This window comes from Spermophilus citellus (assembly GCF_964194105.1).
Source record: "Spermophilus citellus genome assembly, chromosome: 17".
Lineage (NCBI taxonomy): Eukaryota > Metazoa > Chordata > Mammalia > Rodentia > Sciuridae > Spermophilus > Spermophilus citellus.
Genome location: NC_138199.1, coordinates 67,655,128 through 67,675,053, shown reverse-complemented (window position 1 = coordinate 67,675,053; position 19,926 = coordinate 67,655,128). Strand labels below are relative to the sequence as shown.

General features: G+C 31.5%; 1 protein-coding gene across 3 annotated transcripts in view; it reads left to right on the top strand.

Moving 5' to 3' along the window:
• The window catches only part of ABCA5 (ATP binding cassette subfamily A member 5), an 87,047-nt gene that overhangs the window by 19,372 nt on the left and 47,749 nt on the right, over positions 1–19,926 (top strand). For all 3 annotated transcript variants that reach the window (XM_081271913.1, XM_081271914.1, XM_081271915.1), the window contains exons 8-19: positions 412–553; positions 1,686–1,874; positions 3,114–3,261; positions 3,481–3,649; positions 5,447–5,505; positions 12,735–12,845; positions 14,182–14,357; positions 14,953–15,072; positions 15,915–16,053; positions 17,184–17,274; positions 17,455–17,594; positions 19,446–19,565. In XM_081271913.1, coding sequence (XP_081128039.1) covers positions 412–553; positions 1,686–1,874; positions 3,114–3,261; positions 3,481–3,649; positions 5,447–5,505; positions 12,735–12,845; positions 14,182–14,357; positions 14,953–15,072; positions 15,915–16,053; positions 17,184–17,274; positions 17,455–17,594; positions 19,446–19,565 — 1,604 coding nt within the window. The remainder of the gene's footprint in view (positions 1–411; positions 554–1,685; positions 1,875–3,113; positions 3,262–3,480; positions 3,650–5,446; positions 5,506–12,734; positions 12,846–14,181; positions 14,358–14,952; positions 15,073–15,914; positions 16,054–17,183; positions 17,275–17,454; positions 17,595–19,445; positions 19,566–19,926) is intronic.

The window sequence follows — 19,926 nt, the reverse complement described above, 5'->3', positions numbered from 1 at the left end:
TAAGGAACTTTTATTATTTACAGTAACAAAATCCACTGGAGGTTTAATTATAGCACATTCCATAAAGATAATCATTATATAGACTTAGTAAACTTAAGAAAATCAGACAATGTGCCCTATTGAACTTTTGAGAGTATTAGATTTAAATGTGAATTGCTATTAATTTTTAAAGCTTTTAGGTTTTGTAAATGATACTCAGCATTTTACCTCTATATTAGAGTACATTTTTTACATCTAACTTAACTAATATAGTATTCTTAATTATGAATTTTAATTTTCAGTATATGAACATACATGGAAATAAATTGACTTAAGAATAAAATGGCTAAATGTGAAGTTTTGTTTCAGATGATTGTTTTAAGCATTAAAGCCTCTGCATTTGCTATAAATGTATTTGTATTCTCATTTTAGGCTTTCCTGGGTTCTTCTGTATATGAGTTTGATTTTTCTTATGTCTCTTCTCATGGCGGTCATTGCAACAGCCTCTTCATTATTCCCTCAAAGTAGCAGCATTGTGATATTTCTCCTTTTTTTCCTGTATGGATTATCATCTGTAAGTGTTTTAACTTCAAATGAAAATAACTGTTCAAAATGTTTGGTAATATAGTAAAGGCTTTTCTTTGGTTAACTTATAGTCAATTTCTCATAGCAACATATGTTATCACTAAGTTACTGATAAATTACTTAATAATAAATTATGTAGCATTATTGTACTTCCATGTTTTTAGGAAAGATACAGAATTGTCTCAGGTTTAAATTTAACTTGTTTTTATATGTTACAGTTCACATATAGTTCCTCTGATTTTATCTGTTCTAATCTTTATATAACCATGTGTGATTAAGATTGTCCAGTACTGTACTTTTTATTCCTTTGTCTTCATGAAACTGTGTTTCAAGGTAGTTTGTGCTATGATTACTCAAGGATGTTTTTATAGTTAGGTGTGGTAGTACACACCTGTAATCCCAGTGACTCAGGAGGGTGAGGCAGGAGGATTGTTAAGTTTGAGGCCAGCCTCTGCAACTTAGTGAGTCTCTGTCTCAAATTAAAAAATAAAAACAGTTGAGGATATAGCATAGTTGTAGAGTCTCTTTGGATTCATCCCTAGTACCAATAGAAGAAAACAAAAAAAGATGTTTTTATAAATATAGCTCTTTAGCAGTATTGATATTCATTTGGTATATAGGGTGAATGCTGGGTATAATGACAAGCTTTTGTTTTAAGTGGTTCCAGCTTCTACTTTGATCAGGTTATAAACTGATCTGTACCAGTTGTTAAGTATTTTGACTATCACCTCTACTTTTTAAAATGTCAAGTTACAAATTCTCCTGTACTTTCATAAGTATGTCTCTAGTTTTATATCGACACATTGTTTAAAAAATGGGTCTTGTATTTAGGAGCTTGTTGATTTATTGTTTACATATTTTACATGTTTCTTTGATTTCTATAGTGTAGATATGTTCACATTTGCCTATAATACAGATAATATACAGTCTTTAATATTTGTCAAGTTAAAATTTTAAAATATGTATCACTGTATGAAAATTAAATATCATAGCTTTAATAAATTAGAATTATATTTTCCAATGATAGTGTGAATGCTCCTTTCATAAGCAAATTTAATTTTGTTTTCATATCAGTGTATATGAACAGTGCATTAACTAACCTTAATATTTATATTTTATAGATATTTTTTGCTTTGATGCTGACACCCCTTTTTAAAAAATCAAAACATGTGGGAATAGTTGAATTTTTTGTCACTGTGGCTTTCGGATTTATTGGCCTTTTGATAGTCCTCATGGAAAGTTTTCCAAAATCATTAGTGTGGCTTTTAAGTCCTTTCTGTCAGTGTACTTTTTTGATTGGTATTGCACAGGTAGGTAATAATCTTGCATTCACAAATACCTTCTTTTCTCTCCAGTTCCAACCAATGTTTTATACTACTATGAACATTATATTTGATTTGCAAAATAAAATTACTTTAAAATTTCAACATGAGAAATAATATTTGAATACTTGAGTACATTTTATATCTAGTTTTATGTATATTTTCTTCAGTTTTAAGTTTTCAATTAAATGTTCTGTAAGTTCTTCGCTTTTTGCTTTGTTTACATTCCAAGAATCTATTTCAGTATAATTACTCAGAATTCATTGGTTTAAGTTCCAAGTAATTTAGATTGCTCTATTGCTACTATATATAAATGGTAGAATGCTTAGCAGAAAATTGTGCATTAAGCAGAACAAATTTGACATGAATGTAGTAGTGAAATAAAAAGACCTAATTGATTTTATTGGCCTAGGCTTCATGTAATTGTCATTCATTTAAATAATACCTAATTTATAAATTTGATTTTTATTTATCCTTATAAGTGTAGTCAGATTCTAAGTGAAAAAAGTCTAAAAGAAATGGCTTTATATAATAGAAGATAAATTTGGTTATTGTACAAAAATATATAATTTTTTAATATAATGTATTACTCGTCTTGGGATAGAAAGTTCAGGTTTGTGAGACTAAGAAGAGAGCTATTGTTACACATTTTGAAAGTCCACTGAACTGAGTTCCCCCTTTCTTAGGAAGGTGGAATTGTAGATTTATGTTTTAGTTGTGGGTGGCAGTGCCCCTGCATAAATGCGACCTCATCCTCCAATGCATTTCTCTTTCTACTCTGTCTCATATATCTGCTAGAATACTTTAATAATTGTATTGGTTAATCAAAATACCTTTTCTCTTTTCAGTATTAGATTCCTTAATTTTATCTTCTGATGCTTAATTTATTCGACTTTTGGGGGAAATAACTCTTTTGTTTGCCCTGGTTACATCACCCTTCACTTTTCTTTCATTTGGTAGTCATTACCTGAGAATTTGTTGTCTCAGGAGCTGATAGATCCAAGTTTACAAAGCACAGCATTAAAAACATAATTGATAGCATTGTTGTGTCAAATTTATATTTTGGTGAAATCTCATTTTCCTTATAAATTCTTATTACTAATTTAGTCTGTAAAAAGGCCAAGTTTGGTTATTGTTACTTTGGATATAATGAGTGGTGCTGAGTAGTGTTAGCTTTTACTTGTTTTTATCATGTTTTAATAATAAAGTTGCTATTTCTGTTTTTAGGTCATGCATTTAGAAGATTTTCATCAAGGTGCTTTATTTTCTAATTTGACTGAAGGCCCATATCCTCTAATTATTACTCTTATCATGCTAGCACTTAATAGTACATTCTATGTCCTTCTGGCTGTGTATCTTGATCAAGTCATTCCAGGTATGAGTTTATTATTGGATTTTACTTTCAAGATATTTAGTGGGTTTTTTTTTCCTTTTTTGCTGACAGAGGGTCAACCTGTCTTATATGGTGACTGCTAGCCCCATGTGGCTTTTAAAATTAAAATTAGATGAATTAATAATTCATTTCCTGTTTTTATAATTTTGAAATCTTTTCAGAAATAACTTATAATTTTTTTTTTTAATTTTTGTTTTTCAGGGGAATTTGGCTTACGGAGATCATCTTTGTATTTTCTAAAACCATCATATTGGTCAAAGAGCAAAAGAAATTATAAGGAGTTGTCAGAGGGCAACGTTAATGGGAATATTAGTTTTAGTGAAATTGTTGAGTCTGTTTCTTCAGAATTTATAGGCAAAGAAGCCATAAGGTATGATTCACTCTTTGGCAGTTTAGGTGTACATTGCCGATGGAAGCTGCCAGACTGAAATCCTAAGTATGTTTTTATATGTGGTATCTTGGATTTGGTAGACATTTCATGATTTTAAAGCATAGTGTTAATAAGAGCTGCTTTTCTTTTTATTTTTTATTTGCTTTATAGCCATGTAGAATGAAGTTATTGCTAGATTTGGATTTTTATATTTCAGCGCAAAGGTTTATGTTACCAGGGGTTGAACCCAGGGATGCTTAACCACTGAGCCACATCCCCAGCCCTTTTTAATATTTTATTTAGAGTCAGGGTCTTGCTGAGTTGCTTAGGGCCTCATTAAGTTACTGAGGTTGGCTTTGAACTTATGATCTTCTTACCTCAGCTTCCTGAGCTGCTGGGATTATTGGTGTTTACTATCGCACCCTGTTATTGGAAAGTTTTAAAAGCAATAAAACTCAGTGTTTAAAAACTTTTCCCATTATGTACTCTAAAACAGTAGAAATTCTATAATTTGATTTGTGTTACATTGTCTAATGTAACATTAAATTGTTACCTGTTTCATAGACCTTCAGTTTTCTATGACATGATCAAAGATAGGATATTATTTTTATTTAATAACCAAAGAAATTCATTATTGGACTTGTCATGTCGGTCAAATTTATTCTTTTTTTAAATAAGGAGAAAGAAAACAAGTTACAAATTGAAAAAAAAATGAAGTAAAATATACTTCTTTAATTTTAAGAAACGTATAAAAACACTGTTAAAATACTTAAGATGGTGGGTCAGTGGTCAGCCTTCTCAAAGGTGAAATTTAAACTGATTTTAAAAACATTAATTCTTGAGGGGCTGGGGTTGTGGCTTAATGGTAGAGCATTTGCCCAGCATGTGTGAGGCACTGGGTTCGATTCTCAGCACCACATATCAATAAATAAAATAAAGATCCATTGACAACTAAAAAATATTTAAAAAAAAACATTAATTCTTGAAACAATTATGTATGAATGTTTTGAATGGAGTAAGACAATCACATTTATAGACAGTTTGATACGAGTGCTTGCATGAAATGTCATCTGGTTTATCCTACTTAATTAAAGTGACACATATTTAACCAGAGATGAAAAGCAATGCATAAATTGCTTGAATCAGATGTTCCACTTAATTTTAGATGTTGACTTAGCATGAAAACTTAATCATTTTTAAAAATAGTGACAAGTGCTGTACTTTTGTAGCTTCTTTAAAATAATTTTATAGTTGCCAGCTTTTTTTGGCTCATTGTTTTAGTAGAAAGGTATGTTACTTTTATTCCTACTAAATATGACTGCCTTTGTATTTCCTTTTCAAATTTTGGCACAAAAATGCCAATTCTTCTTCTGGATACATGAACATAAAGTATTCCTGCAGGCCAAAAAGTATTGCAAAATTTAAGTAATTATTATCTAAATATGGAGATATCTAAATACATTGTATTGCTAGAGATATATATCCAGTTTAATTTTCTTTTCTTTTTGGTACCTGGGATCCCTAACTACTGAGCCACATCCCCAGCACTTTTGTTTATTTATCTTTTTATTTTTAGACTGGGTGTCACTAAGTTGCTGATGCTGACCTCCAACTTCTAATCCTCCTGCCTCAGCCTCCCAATTCATTGGAATTATAGACATGCACCACTATGCCCAGCCTAATTCACATTTCATAAAGTACATTTTAAAATAAGACAGCATTGATAGGAATATTACATATGTAAACACAGATACTTATAAATTTTTAAATATTTTTAATATAAAATATGTTTTTCAGAATAAGTGGTATTCAGAAGACATACAGAAAGAAAAGTGAAAATGTGGAGGCTCTGAGAAGTAAGTAGCTTTTCTAGTATTTGGTCAATGGAAATTAAAAATCTTTTCTTTGAAGATACTATTAAGGAATGAATAAACAAACCATAGACCTGGAATAAATAATTTGTAAATTATATTTCTAATGAAGAGGTTTTATCCAGATTTTCAAAGACTCAAGACTCAAGACTCAAAAAGAAGAAAGCAGGCAACCTAGTTAATAGATTGAGAGAATATTTGAACAGACTTTATGCCAGTGAAGAAAAAGAATAATAAATAAGCATATGGAAATGATGTCCAGTGTCATTACTCTTTAGAACTATGCATATTAAATCACAATGAGATTATCACATAACTATTTTTTTTAAAGAGAGAGAGAATTTTTTAATATTAATTTTTTAGTTTTCGGTGGATACAACATCTTTATTTTATTTTTATGTGGTGCTGAGGATCAAACCCAGCGCTCCGCGCATGCCAGGTGAGCACGCTACCGCTTGAGCCACATCCCCAGCTCCACATAACTATTAAAATGATTAAAGTTAAAAAGACTGATAATATCATGTATGGCTAAGGATATGGAAGAACTGAAACTCTCAAACACTGCTAGATGGAATATAAAGTTGTAAAACTAGTTTGAAAAATAGTTTGTCAGTTTGGTGAAAAGTTAAACATAGTCATTCCACTTCTAGATAGTTAGCCAAAAGAAATGAAAGCATATGTCCATAGAAATGCTTACACATGAATGTTCATTGCAAATTTGATTTGTAATAACCAAAAATTAGGTATAACCCAAATGTTTGTCAGCAGATGACTGAGTAAACTAAATGTAGTATATTCACATAATGAAGTACTGTTAAGCAATAAAAAGGAATGGATTGTTAATACAGGCTACAACATTGATGAACCTCAAAATATGTACATTAAGTGGAAGAAGCCAGACATACAGAGCATATGCTGTATAATTCCACTTATACAAAGTTATAGAAAAACAATCTACAGTGAAAGAAAAGCAAATCAGTGGTTGCTGGAGATGAGTAGAAGTGGGTGGAAAGAGGCAGAGGAGAAGACATGTTAAAGAAGGTCTCAGACTTTTGTGGGAGATTGATATATTCAATATCTTGGTAATGGTGATAGCTTGGAAAAATGCTATCAGTTATTGTACATATGCAGTTTATTGTATATCAATGATATCTTAATGTTGTTTTACAAAATTAAGTCAGATAATAACACATGTGTATTTTAGCTTCTGAACTCTATTTTCTTCCACTGACTTATATTTATCTATCCCTTTTTCCACATTGTTTTAACTGCTGTAGCTTTATGTTAAGTCTTGATAACTTTTAATATCGTATCTTGCGTTCTTTACATTTCCATGTAAATTTTAAAAGCAGCTTATGAATTTCCACTACTGTGTCTCTTTTAATGAATTTGTTTTCAAGGAATTCCATGATTTTATTTAAATTGACAAAGTTGGTTGTTAGAGGTTGTTTTTAATCTTTAAAAAAAACTTTCTAATTCCTGTGGAATCTCTAATCATAATCCCTTTTTTCATTGTATATTTTGTCATTTTAAATTTTTTTTGCAGTGTGCTTATTAATTTTTTTGTCATTTTTAATTTTCTTGCAGTGTGCTTAATAATTTTATTAATCTTTCCTAGGAGTCAGTTTTTGGTTTTGTTGGTTTGCTGAATCATAATTTGCTTTTCATTTTACTGATTTATATTCTTGATTATTTTTTATTATGGCTTTCTTTATGTTTAATTTTTTCTCCTTTTTATTTATTTGTTCTTTTAGGTATACATGACAGTAGAGTGTATTTTGATATATTATATATATATATGGAGTATAACTTATTCTGATTAGGATATCATTCTTATGATTGTACATGATGTGAAGTTCACTGGTGGTGTGTTCATGTATGCACATAGGAAAATTATATTAGATTCATTCCGTTGTCTTTCCTATTCCCATCCCCCCTTCCCTTCATTCCCCTTTGTCTAATCCACTGAACTTCTGTTCTTCCCCTCCTGCCCTTGTTGTGTGTTGGCATTGCATAACAAAGAGAACATTTGGCCTTCGGTGCCACACCAGTGGCCAATATAGCAGGCCAATATAGCAGGTTCCCGTGAGGGTGAAGAGTGATAAAAAAATAAAGACTACAGTCTCAGATTTTGAAGGTAACAGGGGTCAGGTGGAGCTCTGCTCTTAGATGGAGAAGCAGGTCTAAAGAATTATGCCAGCAATCTTTATTTATATGTGTCTCATTATCAGATTAAAGACTATGTAAGCATTTTTCTTTGTATTCAGGAAAGTTACAGTTAACAACATTATGCAGTTTATTCCACAGTTACATCCTACAGTTGTAATGAGCAATGTTAGGAGCTTTGTGGAGGTCTCAATGAAGTCCATTGTTTAATGTTGCTCTTACGAGGGCAGGTTCAGGAGCAGCGGAGCTGGTGAAATATTGTGGTCCTCTAGCAAGAAAGTTTCTTTATTCCCAGGAGCTGTGTGCCTGAGATCAAGGTTGAGGCTTATAGGACTCTAGCACAGAGCCTCCTCAGCATTACCACAGCAGCTAGGCATCCTGCACCTTTGCACAGAAACTTTCCCAGACACCAGGCATGCCACAACCATGAAGTCATCAAAGACCCCAATGTCAGACACTGCTCTCCCATTCTCTATCACTGCTCTCCACATTTTGGTATTTTGGGAATTGGCTTATTTCACTTAGCATGATAGTTTCCAAATCTATCCATTTACCAGCAAATGTCATTAAGTCTAATATATATATATACTACTAAATATATATATATATATATATATATATATATATATATACACACTAAGTATATATATATATATATATATGCCATATAAATAAGTATATAAGTATATATATATAAGTATATATATGCACCATATATATAAGTATATATATGCACCATATATATAAGTATATATAAGTATATATATAAGTATATATAAGTATATATATATAAGTATATATATAAGTATATATAAGTATATATATATAAGTATATATAAGTATATACATATATATGCCACATTTTTTTCATCCATTCATCTGTTGAAGGGCACCTATATTGGTCCCATAGCTTAGCTATTGTGAATTAAGCCGCTATAAACATTAATGTGGCTATGTCACTGTAGTATGCTGATTTTAAGTCCTTTGGGTATAAATGTTCAAATGGTGGTTCCATTCCAAGTTTTCTGAGGAATCTCCATACTGCTTTCCAGAGTGGTTACACCAATTTGCAGTCCCACCAGCAATGTGTAAGTGTGCCTTTTCCTCCACATCCTCATCAACATTTGTTATTACTTGTATTCTTCTTAATTGCTATTCTGACTGGAGTGAGATGGAATCTCAGCATAGTTTTAATAATTTGTTTTGCTACTTCTAGTTTCTTAACATGCAATCAGTTACCTATTTATGCATTTTAACTACCCCAAAGTTTAAAGGTTTAGGCAGGCACTATTTTGCTATACCTTAAGGAGTCTCTGGTTTGGCTGACAAGTTCTTGGTGGCCCGGATAGTGGTTTCATATTAGCCTTAGTGGCTGTAGGTGGGTTTATATGCCTTTTTTTCCCATAATCTCTCATCCTTTAACAGGTTAGCTGCACCAGAAGCACTGGAAAATTTTTTATTATTTTACTTCTTACTGTCCCTGTTTGCTTCTTAGTTATACATATTTTTAAATGATTATGTAACATGTTAGATATCTTTGACTTATAAATTAATGCTTTACTTTTCTCCAAATTAGGCCACAACTATATTTTTTTCTTTGTTCCAACTTATTTAATATTGTTTTCATATATTTTTATACTTAAATATATTTAAAACAAAAACAATACTATTGTTTTACAAGACAGTTCATTTAGATTTACTTACATTTACCATATCATTTATCTTCATTATTTTTTGCAGCTGATCTTCTAATTTTTCTTCTGCATGAAGACATTTTTAATATTTCCTTTAATATGGATGTGCCAGTGATACAATGTCTAAATTTTTGTTTGAAATCATCTTCTATTCACTTTCAATTTTAAAGCATATTTCTGTGAATATATAATTTTAAGCTTGACAGTTACTTTCATTCAGCATGTTTAATACAATTTTGACATCTTCTGGTTTGTATTGTTTTGATTATGACGAGAGCTATCAGTTTTATTATTACTCTGTTGTTGGTATGTACATTTTTCCAAGACCAAACATGGCTTTCAGTTTTTCATTGTTGTTGTTTATCATTTGTTTTTTTTATATTTAGTCTTCTTTGGTTTTATAGTGTCTCTTGAGTCAGGACTTGATAACTTGTTTTAGAAAATTCTTAGCCATTTCTTTTCCAATATTCTGTTCTATTTTATCTCTAACTTTAGGATTATCAGTACATGTAGCAGCTTCTTATTTATTCCACTTCTTTTATTCTCCAATCTAATTTGCTTACTCTTTTTCTTTGTGCTTTAGATATATTTTCTGATTTTTGTCATTCACTAAATTTTTCTTTAGTTAGGTCTACTCTCACGATAAATTGTCTTTCAAAACTTTTATGTTTTTTTTTCAAAATTTTTCTGGTTCTTGTCTTTGTGTGTGTGTGTATGTGTGTGTGTGTGTGTGTGCGCGCGTGAATGCACTGTAGTTTCTAGTCTTTTCTGACATTCTCTTGTAAACATGATAGTATAGTTATTTTAAAATTTTTGTAACATTACACCAATATCTGCACCTCCAGTAGGTCTATTTGTATTGCTTGCCTATTTTATTGGATTTTTGCCTTATCTTGAATTCTGGTTATTTTTGACTGAATGCTACACATGGCATTTGGATAATTGTAGGTACCCAGATAATTTAATATTTGTGTGATGTGATCCTCCTTTGGAGAGTGTTTATCTTTGCTTCTGGCCTGCATCTCTGTAGATACCAGAAACCTCATTTCATCTTCTCCAGTCAGGGCTAAAATGACTTGAAGCCTGGTGTTTGTCTCTGTGATGACTGGAGTGCTTCTCATTTACCCTTTTTACTAAGTTTAGTCCTTTGAGGTCCCAACCAGAAGCCTCAGAGGTTTTCTGAAGTCTCTCTCGTGCTTGGCATTCCAGAGTTCCACTCTTTGTTGCCTCAGTTCTGTGTCTTCAAAACGCTGGTCAGCCTGTTACCTACTAGAATTGGCAGTTATTTTCGCCTTGCTCTTTCCTCATATCTTTACCCCTCAGTCTTTTATGCTCTAGCTCTCCAAGGCCTTCAAACAGATGTTTTTTTAATACTTTGGTCAGCTTTCCTTTTCTTAGAAAGATAATTGGTTTAAACTACTTTGGTCTACTTTGCCATTCCTGGGAGTAATGATTCAGGTAGACAGCTTTATCCTTCAAGCAATTTGGATTAACAATATAAATTGTACTAATACGCGATACTGAATTTTCATATTACTGAGTATAGGGGAAAATCCAAAGATGGGGACCCTTATTACATCTTTTTCTGGGAATAAGTAAAGGCTTTGCTCTGTAGTGGAGCCTGATTCCAGTCCTTCATATATAGTGAGACATGGCAGATGATTCCTAACTATTTTTCTCTGATCCTAGATTGAAGGGAATTGTGTGATGTATCTACTCAAAAGTTTTTGTGCCAGTAGGTATGTGGCTCTAACTCCGGCCTTTTTGCCTAGGGATTGATCCCTAATAATAGTACTTTAATACTCCATAGCATATAAATTGACATCTTAGTAAGTTTGTTAAAAATAAAACTATTATCTGTCCTAAAAAATGAATTTAATTCCTTATAATCAAAGTATTACAGTTTTATATGTATTAACTAAAGAGAAGATTATAGTGTTTGTCCTATAAACCATTTGGGCCTCACTGATCTCTCTCTCATATCAGAACTCCATGAAGGGAAGTAAGTGAGTTTCAAGTGTTAGTGTATTTTGAAACCCAAGAATGTCTGGGGGAAACTCAACCATTGGCTGGGATGCACACCATAATGTCTCTAAAGGGAACTCAGTATTCATTCTGAGTTACAAAGTTGGAGTTACTCAGGTAAAGGACATAGGAGCCTACTGTCTTCAGTATTCAGAGTGACAGATTCTAAACTAGTGTGTGGGTTATTGTGGTGCTGGAGGAATAACTGTTTAAAACACTCACTACCTAACTGAGGGAGAGAAGGGAATCTTCTAAAACAGAGGTACTTAACCCTATAAACATAGTGGTTATGCCTCTATGCTCAGCTCATGTATAGTTTTCTTCCTTATTTAATATGCACTATGATTTCTGAGGATTTGTAACTGTATCACAATACCTCATTGACTTACTACTTTTTTTCTTTTTCTTACACAAGAAGATGGTCAGATAATGGACCTTGTATTTATCTGGATAATAGAACTCATCTAGGTTTATTTATATATAAACATAATATTAACCTGACTTTAATTTTCTATGAAGTAATTATAATACCTCAACAGGATATTTTATTAAGCTGTTTCAATTTGAGTTAATGTGTATACGCAACGTGTGTGTGTGTGTGTGTGTGTGTGTGTGTGTGTGTGTGTGTAGCTTATCAGTGTCTCTTTCTGCTCCGCTGAGGGAAATCATATTCATGGTCTTGTGGTAAGTTTCTTACCACATCCTCAGTTCCTACACCGTACTTTCAGATACAATATATTTTGTCTGCTGTTTCCCTTCCTTTTTAAGTTGGGTTACTGATTTGGATATGAGCTCTTTTTCTCTTTGTTCTGTGTTTCAGCCTTATTCTCGACTGATGCATTTCTGCTTCATCGTTTTAGATCCCCATCCTTCTTTTCCTGCGGTCATCTATAACTCCTCACAGCGATACCTGTTCATTAAATTGAACCTTTTAAGTTTTAATTAGTCACTTCTGTACTTTTGGTTAATTTCTAGTGTTTTTTTTTTTCTGCCAGTGTATTTAACATGTATATAAATACCTCTAGGGATAAATTTTTGTTTCATTCCCTTGGGAATTTTTAAAAGTCAGTATACAAAAAAACTCTCAATATTTGTGTTCACCCTAAGTATCACTGTATATAACAAAATAATGTTTGTTTTTATTTACTTTTCTTACTGTTTATACCCTTGATTATAACAAAGAAGCAGTTTAACTTATTGTAAAATATGCTGGTAATTTTAAATATGTCTTTATTGCATTATTATAAGATTGTTCAAGTATTATGAATTACCTTGTATAGTTGGACAGAAATAAAAATCACATTTGAGTCTTCTTTCTTCCTAACCTAGATTTGTCCTTTGACATCTATGAAGGTCAGATTACTGCACTTCTTGGCCACAGTGGAACAGGAAAGAGTACCTTGATGAATATTCTCTGTGGATTATGCCCCCCTTCTGATGGTGAGAGTTTTCTAATTTTAAAAAAGTTTCTTCATTGAATTTAACCAAGATATCACAATATACTGTAATTATTTACCCTTTAAGTGATTTAGAACCCACTTTTATGTAGGTGTTTTCTCTTTTTCTTTATAACATACATTTGTTTTTCAATAGAAATTATAAATGAGTCCATGTTTAATAAAGTCAAAAGGATCTAATTTTGTACCTTTTTTTATCACATTTATATGGTATATACATGTATATTCTTTATTTTTAAGGGAGGATAAATTCATAACTAACTGAAATTTAAGTCAGATCTATAGACTGATTCAGGTTGAGAAAACAAACACAAATTTCTAAATATATAGTAACAGTTGATAAGGAAATAATGATAAATATCAATGTCATCTTCTAAAATAAAAAATTTAAGAGCAGTACTTCAAAGGTATAGTTTTGATCTGTGAATGTGAGATTGGCATGTAGCAGTGGGAATTCAATATGGAAGCACCATGTTTCCACAGTAACCAGATAGCTTGGCAGTGAAATGCACATATTACTTTACAGAATGGCCAAAGTATGTTTACTCTATAAATCTTTTAAATGTAGTATAACTTTTAAAGTTAGTTTGGTTTCATTTTTATTCTTAATTGTACAACTTTTCAATGTTAGTCATAATATCTTACATTCATTTAAGGATACATGATTTTTGTTACAGTTCTCCATACATCACATTAATTTAGCAGTTCTTAAGTGGGATATGTTAGTATTCAGTTTATAGAGGGAAAAAAAACCCTGGGATTCAGAGACATTAAATAATTTGTTCAAGACCACACAGTAGTATAAAACTTTTAGTTCTTTGATCTTTTCACTATTGCATTGTATCTGGAATACATAATATCTGAAAATGAAGGAAAATTATTACTGGAATATAACTAGTGTACCAGTAGGTATGTGTATTTTGTGTTCAGCTTATAGTTCCTTATACTTACGACTATGTAATATGACCTGCAAGTGAAGGCAAATATAAGTGGAAGCATATTACAGTAATATGGAAATGAGAGTGTGGTGTATCTTGCAAATTTATACTCGTTCTTATCTATTGAGACCACATACCTAAGTTATTAGGATATATCAAAGCATATGCATTTTTTGGGCTGGGGATATGGCTCAAGCGGTAGCGCGCTTGCCTGGCATGCGTGCGGCCCGGGTTTGATCCTCAGCACCACATACAAACAGAGATGTTATGTCTGCCGAAAACTAAAAAAAAAAATAAATATTAAAAGATTAAAAAAAAAAGCATATGCATTTTTAATACTTCTTTTTTTAAGATAAATTTAAATATATATTTTGCTTTTAGGGTTTGCATCTATATATGGACACAGAGTCTCAGAAATAGATGAAATGTTTGAAGCAAGAAAAATGATTGGCATTTGTCCACAGTTAGATATACACTTTGATGTTTTGACAGTTGAAGAAAATTTATCTATCTTGGCTTCAATCAAAGGAATACCAGCCAACAATATAATACAAGAAGTATGTTATATTATTCATGTATAAATATTCATTATGTTTTCTGTAAATTAATAACCTTTTATAATAACCAATACAATAAACTTATGTTTGCGAATCTAAATATAAAACCTGTTCTGAAAAAAAATATTCTAAGCTAGTAGACAAAGTTATTAGAAAGAATTAGACATAATTTTGGAGTAAATGTCTTAATACGTGTAAAATAGTCCTGTTTCATTTCAAGGACACTTGTTTCTCTTTTCCCCTCATCTCTGTGCCTCTCTTCCCTTTTCTTCTCCACATTCATATCTCCAACCCCCACATACCCAGCACCTTTGCACTGATCTCTTCTTTTTCCTTTCCCATTACCCAGGAATGCGCAAAAGTAAAACCAGATCATTTCTTCAAGAATCATCTTACTTGTTGTTTTCAAAATTGTAAACAAAATTCCACAATAAATATTTTAAATGTCAATGTTAGAATTATTTAAGAACATATTACTCAAATATTTAATAATTTAAAAAATAATACTTCAAAACTTAAAATACAGACTAATGTTAATAATTATTTAAATGATGTGATTTAAAAAAATAACATTATTTATACTGTGTTTTCACAGGTGCAAAAGGTTTTACTAGATTTAGACATGCAGCCTATCAAAGATAACCAAGCTAAAAAACTAAGTGGTGGCCAAAAAAGAAAATTGTCTTTAGGAATTGCTGTTCTTGGGAATCCAAAGGTAAATAAATATTAGTTTCACAAATGAGATTGCTTTAAATTATGTTAGATAAAAAGCAGGTTGTGGAAAGATATATCTTGTGTAAAGTTTAAACACACCCAAAATACTGTGCATTGTCATGGGTTTATGAGTATGATATTAAGTATCATTATACTGGAGAATAGAACAGACTCCATTAATGTCTGCAGTGTTTTATTTTTTAAAAAAAGAACTGTCTGGGTATAGTGGCTCATGCCTTTGGTCCTAGTTACTTAAGAAACTAAGACAGGACAATCACTTAGCCCATAAGTTCACTAACCTCCGCAGTATAATGAGACTCAATATCTAAAAAAAAAAACCAAAAAACTGAATATGGCCAAAATAGTATTTGTTAAACTTGAGTTGTAGCTATTAAAATTTTGTTGTGTTATTTATTATTGCTTTTATTATACATTTCTAAGTGTTCATAATAAAATAGAAAAAATCAAGGGAGCAGGTTAGTTTGTCACTATACTGCTACTTTGATTTTGCATGTGTTTGTTTTGTGCTATTTTTTGTCATACTTTTCTAAAAAGTAATTGTTATGTCTACAAATTTAATTATTAAGTATAATAGCAGTATAACTTAATTTTTGTTTGTTTGGTTTGCCTGATTGTTATAGTAATGTTTTAAACATTATAGACACTAGTCTTTTGTGTCAAGGAAAGTATTTATCATAATTTTTTAAGATTTCACAAACCCAAAGATGAGTGAAAAATTAATCTATTTCTGATTGAAAACAACTTGAAAATGAGAACTGTTTGATTGTCTACATAAATTTTAAATATTTTAGTTTCTTGCTCTTCTGCATCTCTGTCATTTAGATACTATTGCTGGATGAACCAACAGCTGGAATGGACCCTTGTTCCCGTCATATTGTTTGGAATCTTTTAAAATACAGAAAAGCCAATCGGGTGACAGTGTTTAGTACTCACTTCATGGATGAAGCTGACATTCTTGCTGGTGAGTTTTTGCTTTATTTTTAAAAGATAAGGTCATGGATCAATAGAGAGATAGACATAAAAACCCTAAATCCTGAGGAATAAATAGAGAAGCTATAATGTGGTCATGTACATTCTATTCAAAAAAGTTTTTAAAACTTTAAGAACTATATATTTCTGTGTTGGATGTTCCTCAGACCACTCAGTTCAGTGATTTTCTAGGATAACTCACAGGACTCAGCATATAGTCATATTCAGGGCTATAATTTACTATAGCAAAAAGATAAAAAGTGAAATCAGCAAAGAATAAATTACATGGGGCCAAGTCTGGAGGAAACCAGGCATAGTCCTTTCCCATGGAGTCACACAGTATGCATTGAGTGGTAGCCACTCATGTGAAAAATTGTCTTGAATTTTTGTTGTTGTTGTTGTTTGTTTGTTTTGGAGGGGTACTGGGAATTGAACCTAGGATTGTTTTATGAATGAGCCACATCCCCAGCACCTTTTTATCTTTTAATTTGAGATAGGATCTTGCAAAGTTGCTAAGGCTGGCCTTGAACTTGTGATCCTTCTGCCTCTCATGTGATTTATTATAGTAAACATACAGGTAAACATGCCTGGCTTAGCATATCATTTTTAATATCTATGATAAGATTCAGGAGTTTGAAATTCTAAAGCAACCTCTTTCAGCTTGCATCATCAAATAAATTAGATGTTATTCATCTCTTCAACAGTATCTTTTTCTTTAAAATGTTTAACAAACTAATAGTTTGTTTTTGGTACTGCTGTTGCTTTTTTTTGTGCATTTGGTTATAAAGGAAACCCATGAAAATTCCTATATTAGCAAGCCTTTGAGAAAGAGTCTGATCTATTTGGACTACTCTAAAGTGTACCCTGGAGTCTGACTGCTTGGGTGCAGCTACTGGCTTTGTTATGGAATAGTTATGTGAAATGTGTAAGCAATGTATTTTCTTACTGCCTCTATTTTCATCTGAAAAATAGGTGATAATAATCTAGTACCCTCTTCATAGGTGGTGGTTATGATTAATGAGGTCATACTTGGGTGTCTCTCATAATAATCTATAATATATAAATTCCAACTATTAATCCTGTTATTAACTTAGTAATTGAAATATAAATCTCTATTTGCAGATAGGAAAGCTGTCATATCACAGGGAATGCTGAAATGTGTTGGTTCTTCAATTTTCCTTAAAAGTAAATGGGGGATTGGCTACCGCCTCAGGTACCATTCATTCTTTATTGACATTACTATTTATATTTGCTCTTCATCTACTGTTATTATTTTTAGGGATTGCCATAGTATGCCTTAACCATCTTTTATAAGGCTAAATTTAAAGTCTTCAGATTTTATTTTTGGCTGTTTATTGAACAACCATAAAAACTGTGACTTTTGGTTTTCTAGCATGTACATAGACAGATATTGTGCCACGGAGTCTCTTACTTCATTGGTTAGACAGCATATCCCTGGGGCTACTTTACTACAACAGAATGACCAACAGCTTGTGTACAGCTTGCCTTTCAAAGACATGGACAAATTTTCAGGTATTTCTCTCAATTTCTTGCTTGTTGAACAGAGATTTTGTATTAGGAATAGTTTTTTCCTGATTTCCTGTTTTTATTTAATTCTTTGTATAATATTTCCATGTTCCCAGGTAGCCAAAGTTATATTGTTTTTGAAATCATGAAATACTACATGTTAATTTATGTGTGCTTGCTCATAGGTATGTGTTTTACAAACTGTATGTGGGAAACCATAACTAGTGTTCACTTAAAATACTTAATGTAAGAAAAATATACAAATAATTATGTTTACTTTATTGTCAAGAAAAAAATGAATTGCTCAAAGTTTGCTTATTGGCTTCCTGGGTGGGAATAAGGCATATGTGCATGTATGTGCATGGTGTGTATGTGGATTTCTTTGTATATGTTCTCAAATCATTTTCTAATTTCATAATGAATGATATGGTAATTATTTTAATGAAGTATTAACATTATAATTATTTTAATTTAGGCATTATTTTTCAACTTTATAATAAAGAACTTAAACTCAGTCTTCTTATTCTGTTTAAGAGACATGTTTATGGCCAAAAGTATCTTACTGATATAGGTATGTTATACAAAATTCCCATAGTATTCATTTCATAATTAGAAAAAACATTTTCTATAATAGTTTTATTTCTTTCAAATCAAACTATTATAGAAAATAATAAATCACTAATTAACTTTATTGATGAAAATGTGCCAGTTTAGTGTGTTTTGCATAACAACCTGTCCTTTTAAACCTATTTCCTATTCTTTAATAACATTTATATAGAGCTTGTCTGTGTCAGATGTCAATCTATGCCTTTTACAATCTGTTTAGTCATCCTGATATTTTAAGAAGTTCATGAGATTAATACTGCTGTTGCTTCCATTTCACAAACAAGGAAACTGAAGCACAGAGAGATTTAGGGAACTTGCCCAGAGTAACCCAGATGGAAAGTGGTGGAGCTTAATTATAAACCCAAGGCTGACTGGTTCCAGGACTCATGTCTTTCACTTTGTTGCCTCTCGATTTTCTTTAATAAATTATCACACTATTTCAAAAGTCTCTTCTGGGAACTCCAAGGGGATGGACTAGAAGACCTCTTGAGACACTTTATGCAGTCAACCCTTTTTTCTAATAATACTAAGGTGATATTTTCCTTTTTGACCCTCAGATTCTCCTGTATAGTGTTTTGCAGAGACATCACGACGTGTGCTATCATAGAAGATTGAATGTAAAAACATATAAGAACCCATCTGCTTCTGCTATGACATACATTTAAGGGAGAAGACAATGTCCTCTCTTCACTAATCTTTTTTCCTGAAAAAATAGTTTGTTTTTTTTAGAGAGAGAGAGAAGAGAGAGAGAGAAATTTTTAATATTTATTTTCAGTTTTCAGTGGACACAACATCTTTATTTTATTTTTATGTGGTGCTGAGGATTGAACCCAGTACCCCGCGCATGTCAGGCGAGCATGTTACCTACCGCTTGAGCCACATCCCCAACCCAAAATAGTTTTTAAAATAAAATTATATTAGGATATAATTTTTTCTTATTTTATTATAATGAATATTTAAATTATTTGTTTATATATATATTGTTTCAATTTTAATATAGTTAACATTCTCAATTTTAAATAGTATAAAATAATTCTTTGTTTAAACTTATGATATGTATCTAATGCCTGTAGCCCATAAACAAAATTTCTTTGAGGTCTTTAGCAATTTAAGTGTCCTGACACCCAAAAGTTTGAGAACTGCTGTGGTAGCTGAGTAAACTTAGTCATGTTCTATGTTTAAATGATATTTTAGAATAACTCATGATAGCATACTTAAGTATATTCCATTCTATCATTGGTTTTCTTTTAGGTTTGTTTTCTGCTCTCGACATTCATTCAAATTTGGGTGTTATTTCTTATGGTGTATCCATGACAACTTTGGAAGATGTATTCTTAAAGCTGGAAGTTGAAGCAGAAATTGACCAAGCAGGTAAAAGCAGAACTAAAAATCATTTCAGATAATGAGCCAGGTAGATTGTTAATAAAGCAAATAATTATTTAAGCATGTGAAGTTTATACTATTTTAGGGAAGGAAGGACAGAAAAAAAGGTAAGCAATTGAAGTATTTACTGGTGGTAATAGTAGTTATGAGGGAAGTAGTGAACTTAGATTGCATTAGGAAGACTTAGTTGAGAAGATATTTGAGTTGAAGCCTGGATATCATGACAAATCAGGTATGCAAGAATTTTTGGCCCAAACTTTGCAGATAAAGAAAATTCCTACTGCAGAGATATTAACTGAGTAATGAGTTGAATGTCTTTGAGAGAAAAAAGAACCACCTTGGCTGGAGC